The sequence below is a fragment of the Somniosus microcephalus genome, chromosome 24 (genome assembly GCF_052327205.1).
Source record: "Somniosus microcephalus isolate GS21.2 chromosome 24, FLI_Smic_1.0, whole genome shotgun sequence".
Lineage (NCBI taxonomy): Eukaryota > Metazoa > Chordata > Chondrichthyes > Squaliformes > Somniosidae > Somniosus > Somniosus microcephalus.
Genome location: NC_141010.1, coordinates 57,122,686 through 57,145,187, shown reverse-complemented (window position 1 = coordinate 57,145,187; position 22,502 = coordinate 57,122,686). Strand labels below are relative to the sequence as shown.

General features: G+C 48.7%; 1 protein-coding gene across 2 annotated transcripts in view; it reads right to left on the bottom strand.

Moving 5' to 3' along the window:
- Positions 1-22,502, bottom strand: part of ace (angiotensin I converting enzyme (peptidyl-dipeptidase A) 1) — a 432,315-nt gene that overhangs the window by 363,127 nt on the left and 46,686 nt on the right. For both annotated transcript variants that reach the window (XM_085966629.1, XM_085966628.1), the window contains exon 2: positions 9,465-9,632. Coding sequence is in view for 1 of the 2 variants with exons in the window: in XM_085966628.1 (XP_085822754.1) it covers positions 9,465-9,632 (168 nt within the window). In the remaining variant the exon portion in view is untranslated. The remainder of the gene's footprint in view (positions 1-9,464; positions 9,633-22,502) is intronic.

The window sequence follows — 22,502 nt, the reverse complement described above, 5'->3', positions numbered from 1 at the left end:
ACAACCCTGGTCATGGCCAAGTAGACCTTTTCAGAGAGTGCATGTAGACTTCCATGAGAAAGCAAATGATTATTTCCTGGTACTTGTAGATAGTCACTCAAAGTGGATTGAAGTGAAACACATGGGTTCAAATACTACAACTGAATGTACCATAGACGAGTTGAGGTCTATCTTCGCATGTCATGGCTTACCTGAAGAGCTTGTTTCTGACCATGGCCCTCAGTTCCGTTCTGCTCTATTCCAACAGTTCATGTAACTGAACATATCAAACACACTCGCGTTCCGCCATATCATCCAGCTTCACACGGAGCAGCTGGAAGGTCAGTCAGAATAGTAAGAGAAGCTCTCAAAAAGCAAGCGTTGCCGGGGTGTTCGGGACTCAGCATGAAGCAATGTTTGGCAAATGTCTTGCTGAAGTACAGAACTACTCCGCACACTATAACTGGACATACCCCAGCAGAACTCTTGATGAAGAGGAGATTGAGAACACGATTGAGTCTTGTTCAACCAAACTTGGCCTCAAGAGTTGAACAGAAACAGTTGAGTCAGAAACGTTATTATGACAGCAACCGGAAAGAACGCAGTTTCAGACAAAACGAGTGTGTTCGTGTTCTTAGTCCCCCTGGCAAGTCGAGTTCACACAAGTGGGATGTAGGAACCATAGTTGGTGGAACCAAGAGACATTTGGTTGAAATTGGTGACAAAATCCAAAGTGTTCATGTAGATCAACTGATCTCTGCTAGAGATGAACCAAGAGGTGATCTTGAACCACTTGATCAGGAACACAGACATGAGTTTGACTCCGTTCAGACTTCAGTGACTGAAGTACCAGGTTCAAACAAATCTGAGATAGAAACAGGATCATCTTTGAGTTCGGAACCAGAACAAAACAGCCTGAAAATTGGTTCAACACCAAAACCTTCTACAAGGAGATCAGGAAGGCTCCGCAAACCTGTTGTTAAACTGGATTTGTAGTTCATTTAAAAGAAAAAAAGCTGGGAGTTTTTGTTATGTGGTCCATGTAATGCTGAGAAAGGTGGGACCATAGGTTTGTTGTATTTGAGAGGGGAATACATACTTTTTTTTAAGGGGAAAGCAGTGTAATGTATTAGCACATGGTTTAGTATTGAGCCTGGCCTGCTGAGTTTTTCCAGCATTTTCTGTTGTTATTTCGGATTTCCAGCATCTGCAGTATTTTGCTATTGTATTAGTGTTTGGTTCACAGCCACACCGCTTCTAGGAATGCCTACCTTGAAGAAGTTCTGCTCTTCTCTTCGACGGGATCGCCATTTGGCTCTTCAACCTTGTTCATCTTCATTACTTTCAGTTTCCCTTCTCCTGTTTGATCAGGTATCTGCCAAGACTCAGTTTTACAGCCACATTATTTTCCTCAGCAACTGTCTCCGGTTCCGACTTATTCCACGTGGATTCCAACTAAACTTCCACCCTTCGTGTTTCGGATCCACCCAGGATTACAAATATCTCCAAGATATTCATCGTTCCTCGAACTACTGCTCTCGCCGCATCTTGAGATCCACGCTCAACGCCATGCGGCGCCACATGAACACTCTCGACCTCTCTCTTCAGCAGCACCGGCGCACTCTATCTCAAAGCTGTCCGGGTCCACAGTTCTATTTCATCCTTCGACTCATCCGACGCTTCAACAAAAAACATTTTTTCTTCCTTTCCAATGTCAAGGATCGCAAGCTTCATCAACTCTTGAACACCAACGCCCCTCCGGAACCTTCTTCTCCTTCACTTTCCTTTGACCCCCCTTCTCCCAATCTCACCCCCTGCCGCGTTTTCACTATCCCCTCTGACCTTCCCCTCTCTGACCCTGAACGATCAGTCCTCAGCAAAGGCCTGAGCTTCATCCCCTTACGCCCCCACCTCAATGAATTTCGAGCTTGGCACGATGTTGAGCTCTTTTTCCGCCGCCTTCGTCTCCGTGCCCACTTCTCTGGCCAGGAGTCTTCCCCCCGCACGGCTGACCCTTTCTCCCGCTTGCAGAATTCCCGTTCTACCTGGACCCCTCCCCCTGGTCTCTTACCCTCTCTAGATCTTTTCATCGCTAACTGCCGCCGTGACATCGGCCGTCTCCATTTCTCTGCTCCCCTCACTCACTCCAACCTACCTCCCTCTGAACTTGCAGCACTCCATTCCCTCAGATCCAACCCTGACATTGTCATTAAACCTGCTGACAAGGGTGGTACTGCTGTTGTTTGGCGAACCGATCTCTACCTAGCGGAAGCTGAACGCCAACTCTCCGACACATCTTCCTACCCTGGACCATGACCTCACTACCGAACATCAAAACACCGTTTCCAAGACTGTCACTGACCTCATCTCCTCTGCAGATCTTCCCCCCACGGCCACCAACCTCATAGTTCCCCAACCCCGCACAGCCCGCTTCTACCTCCTTCCCAAGCTCCACAAACAGGACTGCCCTGGTAGACCCATTATTTCAGCCTGTTCTTGCCCCACGGAACTTATCTCTTCCTATCTCGACTCTATCTTTTCTCCCCTTGTCCAGTCCCTTCCCAGCTACATCCGCGACTCTTCGGACGCCCTCCGCCACTTTAACAGTTTCCAGTTTCCTGGCCCCAACCGCCTCCTTTTCACCATGGACGTACAATCCCTCTACACCTCCATCCCCCACCAGGATGGCCTGAGGACGCGCCGCTTCTTCCTTGAACAGAGGCCCGACCAGTCCCCATCCACCACTACCCTCCTCCGCCTGGCTGAACTTGTTCTCACATTGAACAACTTCTCCCTTGACTCCACTCATTTCCTCCAAATCAAAGGTGTTGCTATGGGTACCCGCATGGGTCCTAGCTATGCCTGCCTTTTCGTGGGATATGTGGAACAGTCTTTGTTCAAGTCCTACTCGGGTCCCCTCCCTCACCTCTTTTTCCGGTACATTGATGACTGTATCAGTGCCGTTTCCTGCTCTCGCCCTGAACTAGACAATTTCATTCACTTTGCCTCCGATTTCCACCCTTCCCTCACCTTCACATGGTCCATCTCCGACTCTTCCCTTCCCTTCCTCGACTTCTCCATCTCCATCTCTGGGGATAGGTTATTGACCAACATTCACTACAAGCCCACTGACTCCCACAGCTACCTGGACTACACTTCCTCCCACCCCACCTCCTGTAAGGACTCTATTCCATTCTCCCAGTATCTCCATCTCCGCCGCATCTGCTCCGACGATGCCACCTTCCACACCAGTGCTTCCGACATGTCTTCCTTTTTCCTCAACCGAGGATTCCCCTCTACTGTGGTTGACACGGCCCTCGACCGTGTCTGTTCTATCTCCCGCACTTCTGCCCTCACCCCTGCCCCTCCCTCCCGGAACCAGGATAGGGTTCCCCTTGTCCTCACCTTTCACCCCACCAGCCTCCACATTCAACGGATCATCCTCCACCATTTCCGCCACCTCCAACGTGATCCCACCACCAAACGCACCTTCCCCTCCCCTTTCAGCATTCCATAGGGACCGCTCCCTCCGAGACACCCTAGTCCACTCCTCTATCACCCCCAGCACCCCTTCCCCTTCACCTGGCACCTTCCCGTGCAAGCGCAGGAGATGCAACACCTGCCCTTATACCTCCCCCCTTCCCACTGTCCAGGGCCCCAAACACCCCTTCCAGGTGAAACTGTGATTTACTTGTGCTTCTTGCAATCTAGTATACTGTATTCGCTGCTCACAATGTGGTCTCCTCTACACTGGGGAGACCAAACGCAGATTGGGTGACCGCTTTGCGGAACACCTCCGTTCAGTCCGTAAGGGTGAGCCTGAGCTTCCGGTCGCCTGTCATTTTAATTCACCGCCCCATTCCCACTCGGACCTCACTGTACTCGGGCTCTTGCATTGTTCCACGGAAGCTCAGTGTAAACTCGAGGAACAGCACCTCATCTTCCGATTAGGCACTTTACAGCCTTCCGGACTCAATATTGAGTTCAACAATTTCAGATCACAACCTCGGCCCCTATTACATTTTTATATATATTTTTTATCCACACCTTTGTTTTGTGCCCTTCCCCCTTTTTCTCTCTCCCACATGGCAGCTGTCTCTCATTCCGCCAGCGCATTTCACACCTAATCTAGAGCCGCCTTTTGTCTCCACTAGTCCGATCACCATCTCGTCTGGTTTTGAATACCTCTTAATGTCTCTTCACTTCTCTTTTGTTCTTTCATCCCCATTTCCCAGCCCCCAAACTGGCCTTTTAATCTGTTTCATTTCCTGTGTTTCTCAGTCCTGACGAAGGGTTTCGACCTGAAACGTTTACTCTGTTTCTCTCTCCACGGATGTTGCCTGGCCTGCTGAGTTTTTCCAGCATTTTCTGTTGTTATTTTGGATTTCCAGCATATGCAGTATTTTGCTATCGTATTAGTATTGCGCATGTTCAGTTCACTCTGGCTTAATAAAGCAAGCACATGACTAGCAACTCATCGTGTTTCTGTCCTTTATTTGTTCTACCCAAATATATTACAGTGCACAAGTCTCTGGAGTGGGACTTGAACCCACAACCTTCTGATTCAGAGGCAAGCGTGCTACCCACTAGCCACGGCTGACACTCAAATATGATGCTAACAAGTGTCCTGGACCTCCTGGAATGCTACTTCTGGACCTGGTGCCTCCGCCCCAATCCTGAGTTGTGTCGGCGTTCCATCTGAACAACAACGCCGCTGGGAAAGAACTCAACGTTTCCTTCTGCGAAGGCAACTTACCCATGAACCGCACCCAGAATAGCTGGGCGTCACCCTGGACAGGACTCTTACCCATCAGCCCCCTCCCACCAGCACCGGCCAATAAGTGTAAACCAGGTGAACCTGGTCCAGAAACTCGCTGGAACGTCACGTGGAGCACAGCCAGTACACTTCACACCGCAGCAATGGCCCTCGTCTACTCTGCTGCAGAATACTGCTCTGCCTCATGGTCCAACAGCCGCCACGCAAAGATCATGGACATGCCGCTAAAGGGTGCCATGAGGGCGGTGTCAGAGATGCTCAAGTCCACTCCAATGAGTGGCTCCCGGCGCCGTCCCTCGTCGCCCCGCCTGCCATTCACTGCGACGCCATCTTGCTCCGTGAGATGGAAAAAATCATGAGCAACACTGACCTTCCCCGTTCACAAAGACTTGAAAAACCCACCACGAAAGCTCTTAAAACCACATCGGCCATTCTGAAAAACAGCAGCCAATATTCATGCAGCTGGTATCGACCCAATATCCAGATGGAGGGAATCGTGGGAGGCATGCAACATAAAGAACCAACACCTCATCACTGACCCAACGGCAGAGGTCTCTGGCTTCGACCTCCCTCGAAGACAGTGGACAGCGCTCAACCCAATCCGCACAGTGGACGATGCGGCCACCTGCTCCACAAGTGGAAGATGAGGGACGACCCGAAGTGCGACTGTGGCCATGAGGCCCAGACCATGGAACACATCACATTAATCTGCCCAATAAGATCTGTTGCTGGAGGCACCAAATTTCTCCACTTGGCATCTCAGGAGGCATCGAATGGAGAGCCAAACTAGATATCCCATTATAAGCTTTTCCAGTCCTAAAATACAACATTAACTCTCTCAGTGCAGGCTTCAGGCCATCAGTGTGTTAATAAATCTCTCAGTACAGGGCCCAGTCTCATTTAATGAGAGATTTAATAACAAACTTAAGGCCTAGTGTCTGTACTGAGAGAGTGTCACGGTGAGAGAGTCATGGTGAGAGTGTCATGGTGAGTGTGTCATGGTGAATGTGTCACGGTGAGAGAGTCATGGTGAGTGTGTCATGGTGAGAGTGTCATGGTGAATGTGTCATGGTGAGAGTGTCATGGCGAGAGTGTCATGGTGAGAGTGTCATGGTGAGGGAGTGTCATGGTGAGAGTGTCATGATGAGAGAGTGTCACGGTGAGAGAGTGTCATGGTGAGAGAGTCATGGTGAGAGAGTGTCATGGTGAAAGTGTCATGGTGAATGAGTCATGGTGAGAGTGTCATGGTGAGAGATTTATGGTGAGTGTGTCATGGTGAGAGAGTGTCATGGTGAGAGAGTGTCATGGTGAGAGTGTCATGGTGAATGTGTCACGGTGAGAGAGTCATGGTGAGTGTGTCATGGTGAGAGTGTCATGGTGAGAGTGTCATGATGAGAGAGTGTCATGGTGAGAGTATCACGGTGAGAGTGTCATGCTGAGAGTGCCTTGGTGAGAGAGTGTCATGGTGAGAGAGTGTCATGGTGAGAGAGTGTCATGGTGAGAGTGTCATGGTGAGAGATTTATGGTGAGTGTGTCATGGTAAGAGAGTGTCATGGTGAGAGAGTGTCATGGTGAGAGTGTCATGGTGAATGTGTCACGGTGAGAGAGTCATGGTGAGTGTGTCATGGTGAGAGTGTCATGGTGAGAGTGTCATGATGAGAGAGTGTCATGGTGAGAGTGTCACGGTGAGAGTGTCATGCTGAGAGTGCCTTGGTGAGAGAGTGTCATGGTGAGAGAGTGTCATGGTGAGAGAGTGTCATGGTGAGAGTGTCATGGTGAGAGTGTCATGGTGAGAGTGTCATGGTGAGAGTGTCATGGTGAGAGAGTGTCATGGTGAGAGAGTGTCATGGTGAGAGAGTGTCATGGTGAGCGAGTCATGGTGAGAGGGTCATGGAGAGAGTGTCATGGTGAGAGTGTCATGGTGAGAGAGTGTCATGGTGAGAGTGTCATGGTGAGAGTGTCATGGTGAGAGAGTGTCATGGTGAGCGAGTCATGGTGAGAGTGTCATAGAGAGAGTGTCATGGTGAGAGTGTCATGGTGAGAGTGTCATGGTGAGAGTGTCATGGTGAGAGTGTCATGGTGAGAGAGTGTCATGGTGAGAGAGTGTCATGGTGAGAGTGTCATGGTGAGAGTGTCATGCTGAGAGTGCCTTGGTGAGAGTGTCATGGTGAGAGTGTCATGGTGAGAGTGTCATGGTGAGAGAGTGTCATGGTGAGAGAGTGTCATGGTGAGAGTGTCATGGTGAGAGTGTCATGGTGAGAGTGTCATGGTGAGAGTGTCATGGTGAGAGAGTGTCATGGTGAGAGAGTGTCATGGTGAGTGTGTCATGGTGAGAGAGTGTCATGGTGAGAGAGTCATGGTGAGTGTGTCATGGTGAGAGTGTCATGGTGAGAGAGTCATGGTGAGTGTGTCATGGCGAGAGTGTCATGGTGAGAGGGTGTCATGGTGAGAGAGTGTCATGGTGAGAGTGTCATGGTGAGTGTGTCATGGCGAGAGAGTGTCATGGCGAGAGAGTGTCATGGTGAGAGTGTCATGGTGAGTGTGTCATGGTGAGAGAGTGTCATGGTGAGAGAGTGTCATGGTGAGAGTGTCATGTTGAGTGTGTCATGGTGTCATGGTGTCATGGTGAGACACTCAGCAAAAAAGAGCCACCAAATTTTGGAAACACCTAGAAATGAGCAACCCCCAATGCTATCATTACGAAGCCCTGAAATGCCAAGAGAGGACCATAAAGAAGAATACCCTCAGTCAACTAGTCCTGGGACTCAGTGAAGTAACTACTAACACTACTAACAATAACCAGCCCCAGGCCCCAGGACAGTGACAGTGTAACACAAAGAATTCGACCCAACACAATCGTCGCTAAGCAAAAGGAAAAATATCTGTCATATTGGGCAGAAACAACAAAAACCCAAAGCAAACTCAATTGCTACTTGGCCCTAAACAGACAATACAACATGACTGATTACCTGACCATGGTAAAGGATAGCAAACTGAGAAAAACCTTGACAAGTACAGACTTAGTGAACATAGCCTGGCGATCGAAAAAGGTAGACACAGGCAGACCCGGCTACCAAGAGAGGACAGGATATGCTCTCACTGCAGTCAGGGAGTGGTGGAGACAGAGATGCACTTCCTCACAGCTTGTAGAAAATATCAGGGCATAAGGGAGAATTTCTACCCAAAATTCACAAAAATATGCCCGGAATTCAGAAATTTGAATGACGACCAAAAACTCCCATACCTACTAGGGGAAGAGAGAAATTGTGTAACACTAGCGGCACACTATGTTACAGCTTGCCATAAACAGAGGGACAACCACTAAATATAAGAAAAGAGTATATATAAATTATATGAAAGTATATTTATACACTCAGGGATATATCTGTATTTTTGTGGACAAACATGAATGTTTTTCGATGCTTTGGCAACATAAGATGTAACTTGTCATGCCAATAAAGCGATTTGAATTGAATTGAATTGAATTGAGTGTCATGGTGAGAGAGTGTCATGGTGGGAGTGTCATGGTGGGAGGGGTGTCAGGGTGAGGGGTGTCAGAGTGAGGGGTGTCAGAGTGAGGGGTGTCAGGGTGAGGGGTGTCAGGGTGAGGGGTGTCAGAGTGAGGGGTGTCAGGGTGAGGGGTGTCAGAGTGAGGGGTGTCAGGGTGAGGGGTGTCAGGGTGAGGGGTGTCAGGGTGAGGGGTGTCAGAGTGAGGGGTGTCAGGGTGAGGGGTGTCAGGGTGAGGGGTGTCAGGGTGAGGGGTGTCAGAGTGAGGGGTGTCAGAGTGAGGGGTGTCATGGTGAGGGGTGTCATGGTGAGGGGTGTCAGAGTGAGGGGTGTCAGGGTGAGGGGTGTCAGAGTGAGGGGTGTCAGGGTGAGGGGTGTCAGGTTGAGGGGTGTCAGGTTGAGGGGTGTCAGAGTGAGGGGTGTCAGAGTGAGGGGTGTCAGGGTGAGGGGTGTCAGGGTGAGGGGTGTCAGGGTGAGGGGTGTCAGGGTGAGGGGTGTCAGAGTGAGGGGTGTCAGAGTGAGGGGTGTCAGGGTGAGGGGTGTCAGGGTGAGGGGTGTCAGGGTGAGGGGTAATATAGTGACGTGCTGAGAGACTGAGGGATGCGTTCTGATCAGTGGTTTGTTTAAAATATTAAAAGGATTTGATAGGCCATTTACAGAGAAGTGATTTCCTCTTCACCAGTGAATCCAGTACAAGGGGCACCATCTTAACATTAGAGCAAATCAATTCAGGAGTGAAATCAGGAAGCACTTCTTCGTACAAAGGGTGGGGAAACATTTGGAATTCCCTCCTCCCAAAAGGCCGTGAATGCTGGGTGGCAATCACATTTTCAAGACTGAGATTGATTGATTTTATTAGGAGAGGATAGCAAGAATCTGGAGCAACGGAGGGTAAGTGGAGTTGAGGTAGAGATCAGCCATGAACTGATTGAATGGCAGCACAGGCTCAAGGGGCTGAATGGCCTCCTCCTGATCTTATATTCCTGTTCAGCAATTGTCTTTGGGCCCTAATACAAACACTGTACTGACAAAACCCGACCATCAGCAACCTTGGCCCCCAGTTTGACGCCAAGCTGAGTTGGGGAGGTTAGTGACTGTCTTGGGACGAACAGCGATGATTCAGAGATTCGAGTGGAGGCATTGGCGAGGGCAGCGGTGGGCCTGGGATGACCATGCTGTTCTGATAATACAAAATATTTACCTTCTTTCTCTCATCAGGTGCGAGGTTAGCAGGGCCCAGGATGCGAATCTGATTGATGATCTTCTTCAGGTGTTGATCACTAAAATTCCCCTTGATGTCGTCAAACAAAGCCTTTGCTTTCTTGGCCCATGCTTCCACAAATTCCTGCTCCTCCAGGGAGGCGTTGATCTGTGTGTCAGAGAATAGGTTCGCAGCATTAGTGCCCTGCTTGTACTGAACCGCTGCTCCTCCTCCACCAGCTTTTACCCCAACTTTGGGTCGAGACAAAACGCTCTCAGATACCTTGCCCAGGTAGCTGTTCTGCAGGCCTGACCCGGGGTCACTGGATAGCAATCGGGAGCAGGAATCCCCCACTGATTTTCCCAGAACCATCCCGGGGTTCTGAGCCCACTGTAGTAACTGTCCTGCAACCAGCTCAGACCAGCACTCAGCACAAAGCAATGAGAGGAACTGTGACCTTCCAGAATCTTGGGGCAGAGTTAGAGGAACCACTCGTCTGTCACTCACTATCCTGTACCTGCCCTGGGAATGTTTGATGAGAGAGTGTAGAGGGAGCTTTACTCTGTATCTAACCCCGTGCTGTACCTGCCCTGGGAGTGTTTGATGGGACAGTGTAGAGGGAGCTTTACTCTGTATCTAACCAGTGCTATACCTGCCCTGGGAGTGTTTGATGGGACAGTGTAGAGGGAGCTTTACTCTGTATCTAACCCGTGCTGTACCTGCCCTGGGAGTGTTTGATGGGACAGTGTAGAGGGAGCTTTACTCTGTATCTAACCCGTGCTGTACCTGCCCTGGGAGTGTTTGATGGGGACAGTGTAGAGGGAGCTTTACTCTGTATCTAAGCCGTGCTGTACCTGCCCTGGGAGTGTTTGATGGGACAGTGTAGAGGGAGCTTTACTTTGTATCTAACCCGTGCTGTACCTGCCCTGGGAGTGTTTGATGGGACAGTTTAGAGGGAGCTTTACTCTGTATCTAACCCGTGCTGTACCTGCCCTGGGAGTGTTTGATGGGACAGTGTAGAGGGAGCTTTACTCTGTATCTAACCCATGCTTTACCTGCCCTGGGAGTGTTTGATGGGACAGTGTAGAGGGAGCTTTACTCTGTACCTGACCTGTGCTGTACCTTCCCTGGGAGTGTTTGATGGGTCAGTGTAGAGGGAGCTTTACTCTTTATCTAACCCGTGCTGTACCTGCCCTGGGGGTGTTTGATGGGACAGTGTAGAGGGAGTTTTACTCTGTATCTAACCCGTGCTGTACCTGCCCTGGGAGTGTTTGATGGGACAGTGTAGAGGGAGCTTTACTCTGTATCTAACCCGTGCTGTACCTGCCCTGGGAGTATTTGATGGGACAGTGTAGAGGGAGCTTTACTCTGTATCTAACCCGTGCTGTACCTGACCTGGGAGTGTTTGATGGGACAGTGTAGAGGGAGCTTTACTCTGTATCTAAGCCGTGCTGTACCTGCCCTGGGAGTGTTTGATGGGACAGTGTAGAGGGAGCTTTACTCTGTATCTAACCCGTGCTGTACCTGCCCTGGGAGTGTTTGATGGGGCAGTGTAGAGGGAGCTTTACTCTGTATCTAACCCGTGCTGTACCTGCCCTGGGAGTGTTTGATGGGACAGTGTAGAGGGAGCTTTACTCTGTATCTAACCCGTGCTGTACCTGCCCTGGGAGTGTTTGATGGGGCAGTGTAGAGGGAGCTTTACTCTGTATCTAACCCGTGTTGTACCTGCCCTGGGAGTGTTTGATGGGGACAGTGTAGAGGGAGCTTTACTCTGTATCTAACCCGTGCTGTACCTGCCCTGGGAGTGTTTGTTGGGGCAGTGTAGAGGGAGCTTTACTCTGTATCTAACCCGTGCTGTACCTGCCCTGGGAGTGTTTGATGGGACAGTGTAGAGGGAGATTTACTCTGTATCTAACCCGTGCTGTACCTGCCCTGGGAGTGTTTGATGGGACAATGCAGAGGGAGCTTTACTCTGTATCTAACCCGTGCTGTACCTGCCCTGGGAGTGTTTGATGGGACAGTGTAGAGGGAGCTTTACTCTGTATCTAACCCGTGCTGTACCTGCCCTGGGAATGTTTGATGGGACAGTGTAGAGGGAGCTTGATTCTGTATCTAACCCGTGCTGTACCTGTCCTGGGAGTGTTTGATGGGGCAGTGTAGATGGAGCTTTGTTCTCTATTCCCACCACTAATGTCCCTCACCTCAAGCTAAAATTCATAAATAAAATAATATTTAAAAGCACCAGCCCTGTATTTCCATGGCTGGTTTCTCCCAGCCTTCCCCCTGTTAGTCTGATGTGAGACAAGGGGATCTCCCTGGATGTCCAGGCCACCATCTCCATGCCAGCCTCTGACTGAGTGAGTGAATGGAGGTCATGTTTGGTGCCGGCAAGAGATGGAAAGTGGGAAGCACCCTGCCCGATTTTTGTTCCCATTGTGTAAGGGGCTGTCAATCTGCTCCCACCCACGATCCACCACGCCGAAATCAATCATCACACCCAGTGAGCCAGTTGTGTTGTAATGACAGGGGTTCTCAATCGGCAGGTATCTGTTAGTCGTGAAACAGGAGTGAGTCTGTGAATGGTTCAATGCTGGATGTTTATCAGTACAATATAGACAAAAGACTAGATTCTGATTGGTTATTGTGTAAAGTGGGCCCGACCAAATGGAGGAATGAGCGGAGATCTCCAAAAGGAAAGCAAGACTTATTTATACATCACCTTTCAGTGCTTTACATACTTTGAAGTGTAGTCACTGTTGTAATGTAGGAAATGTGGCAGTCAATTTGTACACAGCAGGCTCCCACAAACAGCAATGCAATAATGACCAGATAATGGCCCAGAACTTCGGGTCTCCACGGGTGAGTACGCACGGGGTCCTCACCCATAAGCCCAATGGAAGTGCCGGTTTCATGCATGCACTGCGCATGCGTGGGAAACCGGCACTTCCGTTCCCCTGAAAGAAGGGGTTCAGAGGTCGAACGCGTGCGCGGGAGAGGCAGCGCGGGCGCATCGAACTTAGGTTTTTTTTTGCAGGTTTTCATCGGGAAGGTAAGTCTCCAGAAGTTAGACATTTAAAAAGCAGTCGCAAGACTCGCTTTTAACAAGGTAAGTGGTGAATTAATTAAAATTTAAACATTTTTTCCACAGGTTTATTATTTTTAAATACTTTAAAGAAAGGTAAGTTTATTTTTAGCCCCGTTAGAAAATGTAATTAATTTTTTCAAAAATTTAAATTATTGTTTAAAATCGTTATTTCATGTAATTTATAGTTTATTTTAAAAATGTGATTTTTAAAAATTTATTTGAAGATTTAGTGATGTTATGGGGCCGTAGTATTTCTAAGTTTTGACAGGTCTTCCTGTCAAATTATGAATGAAGCATTCTCTGCTCCGATTGGCTCTCCATGGCCCACGTGATCCCAGGGGACGCTTCGAACTAACTGCGCCCCTGGGATACGCAAGCACTGCGCGCCGGCAGTTGGAGCAGGCCCAGGATCGGAATCCCACGCGGGCTCACAGCTCAACGGCCGGCGCGGTAGGTAAGTGCAGGTCGGGGGCTTGCACCCGCGGGAAGCCCCCGACCCGAATTTCTGGGCCATTCTTTCAGTGATGTTGGTTGAGGGATAACTATTTGCCAGAACACCAGGGAAAACTCCCCTGCTCTTCGAAATAGTGCCGTGGGGTCTTTTGCATCCACCTGAGAGAGCAGACGTTTAACGTTTAACGTTTCATCCAAAAGACGGCGCCTCTGACTGTGCTGCACTCCCTCAGCACTGTACTGGAGTGTCAGGCAGGATTTTGTGCTCAAGTCTCTGGAGGGGTAACATGAACTCAGGACCTTCTGACTTAGAGGCGAGTGTGTTGCCCACTGAGCTACAGCTGACACTGTCCAACACCAGCTCTTGACCATTGTCCGATTTTCCAGTTGAGCTTTGCTCTGTCCCGCTTTCCAGCGGGAGTCATTGGATAGCAATCCGGATAAGAATTGTTAATCCATATTGTACTCTCTCAGTCAAGGGGGGCTGAGTCCAATCACAGAGACCAAACACTGCCCAAAATATGATTTTTATTTAATGAGGCTGAAGCAAACCTACAGTTGAGGGAAATCAGTGGCCTTCTTTCTCTTGGTCTTTAGTGTAATAGTTCCTGCAAGGCCTGAGGCAGGAAATATTGTGAACTTCAAATGTCAGAATCTTCAGATGATAATCAAACTGTTCCAAAAAGGGCCCAACAGTTTGCAGTTAATTATATTTAAATTAGACCCCAATGTTATTCTTCAAATGCCCAAAACAATTTCCTCGTCTTTGAGCCAAGAAAGGTCCTGAATTTCCTCAGACGTTAAATAGTATTTACAGCATAGAAACAGGCCGTTCGGCCCAACAGGTCCATGCTGTGCTTACACTCCACACGAGCCTCATCCTATCAGCATATCCTTCTATTCCTGTCTCCCTCATATGCTTATCTAGTTTCCCTTTAAATGTATCTCTGCTATTCACCTCAACCACACCCTGTGGTAGCGAGTTCCACATTCTCACCACTCTCTGGGTAAAGAAGTTTCTCCTGAATTCCCTATTGGATTTATTAGTGACTATCTTATATTTATGGCCCCTAGTTAAGGATGTTCTGCTGCTATGTCACCACACTGCTGTAACTTTGCCGTAAGTGTGTCGGAAACCCCATTTACCCCGTGCGGCGGAGAAAGTCCAAGGAAATTCCAGGCCTCGTTCCCCATATCAAATAAGGCACTCAGAGTGGCCACACGCGCCGTTTTTGGAAGTGGATTCTTTGTTTCTTTCCTGTTCCCCCTCCGTTGGTCAGGAGGCTTCGTGCCAAGTTGTCCTGGCACAGCCCACGTTTGCTGCAAACCAATCTTTGGGACAAAGAATTTTCTCCTGGTAATCTCCCATTATTGATGTTTATTGAAGGTAGAAGAAAAGGACCATCAAGGTGCTCAGGTTCGGCTGCACCAGAGGCACATTGCCGGTACCCTGTGATCTAGATTCATAGACAAGGAGCACATCCTCCTGCCAATGACCAGACTGATCGGCTACACACATGCCACGTTAGCAGACTGTCAACTGCTCCGGCCTGTGTATTAAACACTGTGTGACACACTCCGGCCCGTGCGTTCTGAGTGTGACACACTCCGGCCCGTGCGTTCTGAGTGTGACACACTCCGGCCCGTGCGTTCTGAGTGTGACACACTCCGGCCCCTGCATTCTGAGTGTGACACACTCCGGCCCGTGCTTTCTAAGTGTGACACACTCCGGCCCGTGCGTTCTGAGTGTGACACACTCCGGCCCGTGCGTTCTGAGTGTGACACACTCCGGCCCGTGCGTTCTGAGTGTGACACACTCCAGTCCATGCGTTCTGAGTGTGACACACTCCGGCCCGTGCGTTCTGAGTGTGACACACTCCGGCCCGTGCGTTCTGAGTGTGACACACACCGGCCCGTGCGTTCTGAGTGTGACACACTCCGGCCCGTGCATTCTGAGTGTGACACACTCTGGCCCATGCGTTCTGAGTGTGACACACTCCGGCCCGTGCGTTCTGAGTGTGACACACACCGGCCCGTGCGTTCTGAGTGTGACACACACTGGCCTGTGCAATCCGAGTGTGACTCTTTGGCCAATATTTATCCCTCAACCAACATCACTAAAACAGATTATCTGGTCATTATCACGTTGCTGTTTGTGGGAGCTTGCTGTGCGCAAATTGGCTGTTGAGATTCCTACATTATGTCAGTGACTACACTTCAAAAAGTGCTTCATTGGCTGTAATGCGCTTTGGGACGTCCGGTGGTTGTGAAAGGCGCTATATAAATGCAAGTCTTTCTTTCTTACTGGCAATATGGCGACAGACTGACCACAGGCAGAAAATACAATCTGAGTCAGGTTCTGTGAAAAATACTTCATTGAAGAAATCTGCTATTGGAATTCATGTGGGAGCTGTGTTTCAAAAGGGACACTGGAAAATGCCAGATAGTGTGGACCTGACACATACTGTTCACATCTACAAGGTCACCGTGTTGTCAAAAGCCACTGTAATCCGCTTGTTCTGTTTAAACCACAGTTTGATTATCTTCTGAAGGATCCGACATTTCAAACAGTTCACAATGTTTCCTGCCTCAGGCCTTGCTGTAACCATCACATCAACCACTAAGATAAAATAGGCCCCAGTCAATAAAAAAGTCATATTTGGGGCAGAGTTTGGGTTGCTATGATTGGCGCTGGTCCCCACTTGAGTGAAAGAGATACAATATTGCTCGATGGTCCTGCTCCTGATCGCTATCCAGTGACTCCATGGGAAGTGGGACAGAGGAGGACACATCGGGCTGACTGCGATGTCTCATCTGGTTGAATATCTTGCTGACATTTTGGCGGCGATTTTAACCCTTCTTTATTAATTTTGAGTTTGCTGGCCAAATTGATGACTGAGAACCAGTTTTTGTCTAATATATTTGCTGTTTTCTTTATTCCGAAGCGGGTTGCACAGTACGCAGCCTCTGTCCTGCTCTCAGTGTCACGGGTTTGATTTGGTTTAGCTCCTGGTCAATGGTGATCCCAAGGCATTGATGCTGGGGGACTTGGCAACTGTGGTACCGTCGACAATCAGGGAGAGCTGGCTGGGTTTCCTCTTGCTTGAGATCGTCATTAAATGGCACTTATGCGGCATGACTGTCAGCTGCCACGTGTTGCACAGACTAGGTTTGTATTCCCTTGAAAATACAAGATTAAGGGGTGATCTAAATGTGTGTTTATAGTAGTTGATCGAGAGAAGCTATTTCCTCGGGTGGGGAAGTCCAGAACAAGGGGGCAGAAGAACCCTTAAAATTAAAGCTAGGTCGTTCAGGGGTGATGTCCGGAAGCACTTTCTCACACGAAGGATAATGGAAATCTGGAACTCTCTCCCCCAGAAAGCTGTTGAGGCTGGGGCTCAATTGAAAATGTCAAAACTGAGATTGATAGATTTTTTGTTCAGGTACGGCATTAAGGGAGTTGTGATACAGATCAGCTGTGATCTAACTGAATGGCAGAACAGGCTTGAGGGGCTGAATGGCCTCCTCCTGTTCCTATGTTAACCCAAGCCTGGATTTTTATCCAAATCCTGCTGTCGGCTGGCACGATCTGTTTCACTATCGGAGGAGCAGTGAACGGAGGTGAACACTGCGGAATCATCAGCAAACAGTGCCGCTGCTGATCATTTGACGGAAGGAAGGTTCAGCGCTGAAGCAGCTGAAGAAGGTTGGGCCGAGGACTCTTCTCGGAGGGACTCCTGCAGTGATGTAGGCGGGGTGCGGTAGTACAGTGGTTATGTTACTGGACTGGTAACCCAGAAGCCTGAACTAATAAGACTGTGAGTTCACTCCAACCACGGCATTTTGAGAATTTTGAATTCAGTTAATAAAATAATCTGGAAATAAATAGCTGGTATCAGTAAATCAGTAAAAGGGACCGTGACTCTGTCAGATTGTCATTGCCCAAGATCAGCCATTATTAAATGGCGGAGCAGGCTCGAGGGGCCAAGTGGCCTATTCCTGCTCCTATTTCTTATGTTCTTAAAACCCAACTGGTCCACCAATGTCCTTTAGGGAAGGAAACCTGTCATCCTTACCCTATATGTGACTCCGGTCCCTCACCAATGTAGTCGGCCCTTAACTGCCCTAGCAAGCCACTCAGCTATATCAAACCAGTACAATGAATAACAGTAACAGCACTGTGGGAGCACCTTCACCACACGGCCTGCAGCAGTTCAAGAAGAAGGCTCACCCGCCACTTTCTCACGGGAAACTAGGGATGGGCAATAAATGCCAGGCCTGCCAGCGATGCCCACATCTCAAGGATTGATAACAATAATGAATAGAAATGCCCCGGGGCCCGTGATGACTGGCCTCCGACAACCACAACCATTCTCCTGTATGTCTGGTGGGATTTGTACATCCATTTTTAATATAACTTCACATTCAACGGCTTGAAGTGGAATGTAAGGGACGGGCAGCAGCAACTCGTGAGCCGGGACGCGTTTACATTGTGCTGCTGCCTCTACGCTCGGCAGGAATATCAATGGATTGATTATATAGATTTTAGATCATCATCGTTACCACCGATCAGCTATTGTTGGCGCTCCTGCGACTGTCCTCCACACCTCTTTAATAACGCAGGGACATGATCCCTGTTGCTGTGTTTCGGATGGTCCATGGTCACTCTTTCATTGACTTGCGTCTCCCCCTTACAACTTCCTCCATCAAGGGTCCCACTCCCTACCTCCAGATGCTTGCCCGCCCGAAGCTGCCAGCACCTTCTGGAGTTGGCCGGCTCACTTAACTGTCGCTCTTGCCGCTGACCGGCCACGGGTAGAGCCGCCTACTGCCATTACGGTAACAGGTTTTAACACCTCTCGGCTTGACTATTCCAACGCGCTCCTGGCTGGCCTCCCACATTCCACCCTACGTAAACTTGAGGTCATCCAAAACTCGGCTGCCCGTGTCCTAACTCACAATAAGTCCCGTTCACCCATCTCCCCTGTGCTCGCTGACCTACATTGGCTCCCGGTTAAGCAGCGCCTCAATTTCAAAATTCTCATCCTTGTTTTCAATTCCCTCCATGGCCTCGCCCCTCCCTATCTCTGTAAATTCCTCAAGCCCCACAACTCCCCCCCCCGCCCCCTGAGATATCTGCGCTCCTCTAATTCTGTCTTCTTGAACATCCCTGATTACAATCGCTTAACCATTGGTAGCTGTGCCTTCTGTTGCCTGGGCCCTAAGCTCTGGAATTCCCTGCCTAAACCTCCCCACCTCGCTCCCTCTCTTTCCTCCTTTAAGACACTGCTTAAAACCTACCTCTTTGACCAAGCTTTTGGTCACCTGCCCTAATTTATCCTTATGTGGATCAGTTGTGAAGGAATAAGCCATATAGCCTATTCAGAAAAATACACCATTCTATGAAAGAGTTCTGGCCTCATTAAAACATGACAAACTGGGTCTGGAAATCTAGAAACCTCAACAATCTAAAGCTGTGACAGCATTCAGGCTATTGAGATAAGATAGTTGTTGACACTGAATCAATAACCTTATTGAAACAGAAGGTTAAACGCTCCTAACAGTCTGAATCTTTCGGAAGAAACAAAAGATCACCCAAGTGTTCTAATTTACACTTTGTAAAGAGGCACAAACAGAAGGCCTTAGTAAAATGACATCAAATGAAATGCACCTGCTGTTACGTTTTTTATGGTAAGCTACAAACACCTAAAGGAGAGACACGAGTCTGTATTGCTACCAGCTGAGGTGACTAAGAATTGCAGAAGTCAGCAGAAAAAATACTAGAGATAATTAGCTTACATCAGCAGAAAACCTTAAAGGGAATACCACTGGAAAAGGGTATAAATATTGAGCTCTCAAATGGGATAATAGATTCGCTGTAAAGGGGCAAAGCGATTCTCAGGCTTCAGAGGCAGCTCTGTAAGTCTACAACTCTTTGAACCTCGGGGATCAAAGGTACTGTATTTGATTTTGGTGGATATCCTGAATAAACTTTAAGAACTGTAAAACTGTAGCGAAGTTAAGATTTGAGAATAAGGATCTCTGATAATAAGAATTGAAAGCTTTCTCTTTTTGGAACTGTTAATGTTACGAATGACTCACCAACTGTAAAATACATGTCGGTTCTTTAATAAATCTACAGTATGTATTTTTAGAATTGTCTCACATAATACTTCTGTATCAAACTCGCAAAATCAATCTCTGTGCACTCTTTGGTGAGGAGTTGCAGAATTCTGGGGGAGTTTTCCGGACCTTCATAATATCCGGAAGGTTACAGTCCAGCTAAACTTATTAAAAGTGCTAGCTGGAGGATGGTAACATCTTCAGGTTGTTCCTTTCCTTTAGGGAGAGATAATCCGGACCTTTAGACCCAATTAAGCGTCTTTAGGATTCGGCTACCTCAAATTTTAGTTGAAAGTGAACGTCTTGAGAAATACGCCTGATCCGGGCAAAGGGGCTAGGACTAGTAATTATCCCTTCACGGTGTCAATTTTTTTGTCTTAAAATACTCCTGTGCAGCACCTTGGGATGTTTTACAACATTAAAGGCGCTATATAAATACAAGTTGTTGTTAACACTGGATCTGACTGAAGAATTATAGATGAAGAGGGGTGGGAGGAGGCTCGTGTGGAGCCTGAACACCGACACAGACCTGTTGGGCCGAATGGCCTGTTTCTGTGCTGTACATTCTATGTAATCAAAATTCAGCAAGTTTAAAGGATGACCAGAGAGGCATGATGCGAACACAAGACAAAGACAGATGATGCACACTGTAGTCATGTAGCTGTACAAGCCCCTAAGCTGCTCAGTGACCACTCCCCTCACCCAGTAGAGTCTGACTGGTGAAGCGTTTTCCTATATTTTACTGGCACTGTTTCTAAGGCATTAACTGACAGTGAGGAGATTACACAGAGGAGCTGGCAGTCATCATTAATAATACATGGCTTATGTGTGAGCTGCAACATGACAGAGAAATTCAGCTACACATCTCACACTGAACTCATTCCGAAAATCACGATATTTACACAGATTTGGAGCGCTAATGACTCTGCAGCATGATTCAGGGATTCCGATTGTATCAGCAACCGGGAAATTAAAAGTCCTCTAACCCAATTCAGTAACTCACTCCAAAACTGTTGTGTGGCATTCTTTGCTTTCGGTACACAGCTTCCTGTTGTTGCTGTTGCTATTTCAACCTTCTGTTGTGATGTTTTGGCCTGTGTCAAGAAAGGGCAGAGGGATTCCACCCATGGATGGTTCCTTTCAGGAAGGTGGCTGGTCAGAGACATCTCTTCAATCAGCTCCTTGTCTCTGTTGTTAACTGATGAGCATATCAACATGATTCGTCAATCTATTGTATTGAAAAATCAAACTGAAATGGCCACTTTGATCAAGGCAGCTTTGGAATGTGGTTGGTACTCAGTGCGTGTGAATCAGCCCATGTGGAATGTGTCCTGCATCAATATATTCTTCTTATGGTGTGGAGATGCCGGAGTTGGACTGGGGTGGACAAATGTAAGAAGTCACACAACACCAGGTTATAGTCCAACAGCTTTATTATAACCTGGTGTTGTGTGACTTCTTACATATTCTTCTTAGGCAGTCCCTCGGGACCGAGGATGACTTGCTTCCACATTAAAAATGAGTTCTCAGGTGACTGATGAGTCCAATGCGGGACCTACAGTCTCTGTCACAGGTGGGGCAGACGGTGGTTGAAGGGGCGGGTGGGTGTGGTGCTTGGGTTGACGTGCGCTCCTTGCGCTGCCTGCGCTTGGCTTCCGCTTGCTCCCAGCGAAGAGACTCGAGGTGTTCGGCGCCTTCCCGGATGCTTCTCCTCCACTTTATGCGGTCTTGGGCCAGGGATTCCCAGGTGTTGATATAGAAATGTGGTGTTGATTGAAAAACTAGTTAGTAAACTGAGACTGTAGATGCCGAGGGCGCTTCAGCCTTGAAATGAGATGACTGGGAGGAGACATTACAGAGATCAATGGTTCTCTCTCCATACACATATATGTGTGTGAGAGGAACAAATTGTGTTTATCTACTTGCCATGAATAAGGAAAACTCAATGGGCCTTTTTCTCAAGTGATGAATCTCCGTGCATTGAGAAAAGCAGCCCTTAATTATTTATAGTGGGAATTGAACCCAGAACCTTCAGGCTCAGGAGCGAGAGTGCTGCCAACTGAGCCACAGCTCACACCCAAGAAGCAGCAGCATATACGGGGCAATGAGGGGGACGGGGTGGGGGGAGGCTGTAAACATTTCTACATTTATTATTCATGCATGAAAAAGATTGCATGGGACAAAAAGTGGCTGGAAAAATTAATGTAGAGGCAGGAAACCGAATCTGTGGAGCAGTGCAGCCCCCAATCACTTGTTTGGTGGATGGACGTACTCCTGGAGTGGGTGTGAGAAGTGTTGTCCTGTTTGGTGGATGGACGTACTCCTGGAGTGGGTGTGAGAAGGGTTGTCCTGTTTGGTGGATGGACGTACTCCTGGAGTGGGTGTGAGAAGGGTTGTCCTGTTTGGTGGATGGACGTGCTCCTGGAGTGGGTGTGAGAAGTGTTGTCCTCTTTAGTGGATGGACGTACTCCTGGAGTGGGTGTGTAAAGGGTTGTCCTCTTTAGTGGATGGACGTGCTCCTGGAGTGGGTGTGTAAAGGGTTGTCCTCTTTAGTGGATGGACGTACTCCTGGAGTGGGTGTGAGAAGTGTTGTCCTGTTGGATGGATGGACGTACTCCTGGAGTGGGTGTGAGAAGGGTTGTCCTCTTTAGTGGATGGACGTACTCCTGGAGTGGGTGTGAGAAGGGTTGTCCTGTTTGGTGGATGGACGTGCTCCTGGAGTGGGTGTGAGAAGGGTTGTCCTGTTTGGTGGATGGACGTGCTCCTGGAGTGGGTGTGAGAAGGGTTGTCCTCTTTGGTGGATGGACGTGCTCCTGGAGTGGGTGTGAGAAGGGTTGTCCTGTTTGGTGGATGGATGTACTCCTGGAGTGGGTGTGAGAAGTGTTGTCCTCTTTAGTGGATGGACGTGCTCCTGGAGTGGGTGTGTAAAGGGTTGTCCTCTTTAGTGGATGGACGTACTCCTGGAGTGGGTGTGAGAAGGGTTGTCCTCTTTGGTTGATGGACGTACTCCTGGAGTGAGTGTGAGAAGGGTTGTCCTCTTTAGTGGATGGACGTACTCCTGGAGTGGGTGTGAGAAGGGTTGTCCTCTTTAGTGGATGGACGTGCTCCTGGAGTGGGTGTGAGAAGTGTTGTCTTGTTTGGTGGATGGACGTGCTCCTGGAGTGAGTGTGTAAAGGGTTGTTCTCTTTGGTGGATGGACGTGCTCCTGGAGTGGGTGTGTAAAGGGTTGTCCTCTTTAGTGGATGGACGTACTCCTGGAGTGGGTGTGAGAAGTGTTGTCCTCTTTGGTTGATGGACGTACTCCTGGAGTGGGTGTGAGAAGGGTTGTCCTCTTTAGTGGATGGACGTACTCCTGGAGTGGGTGTGAGAAGGGTTGT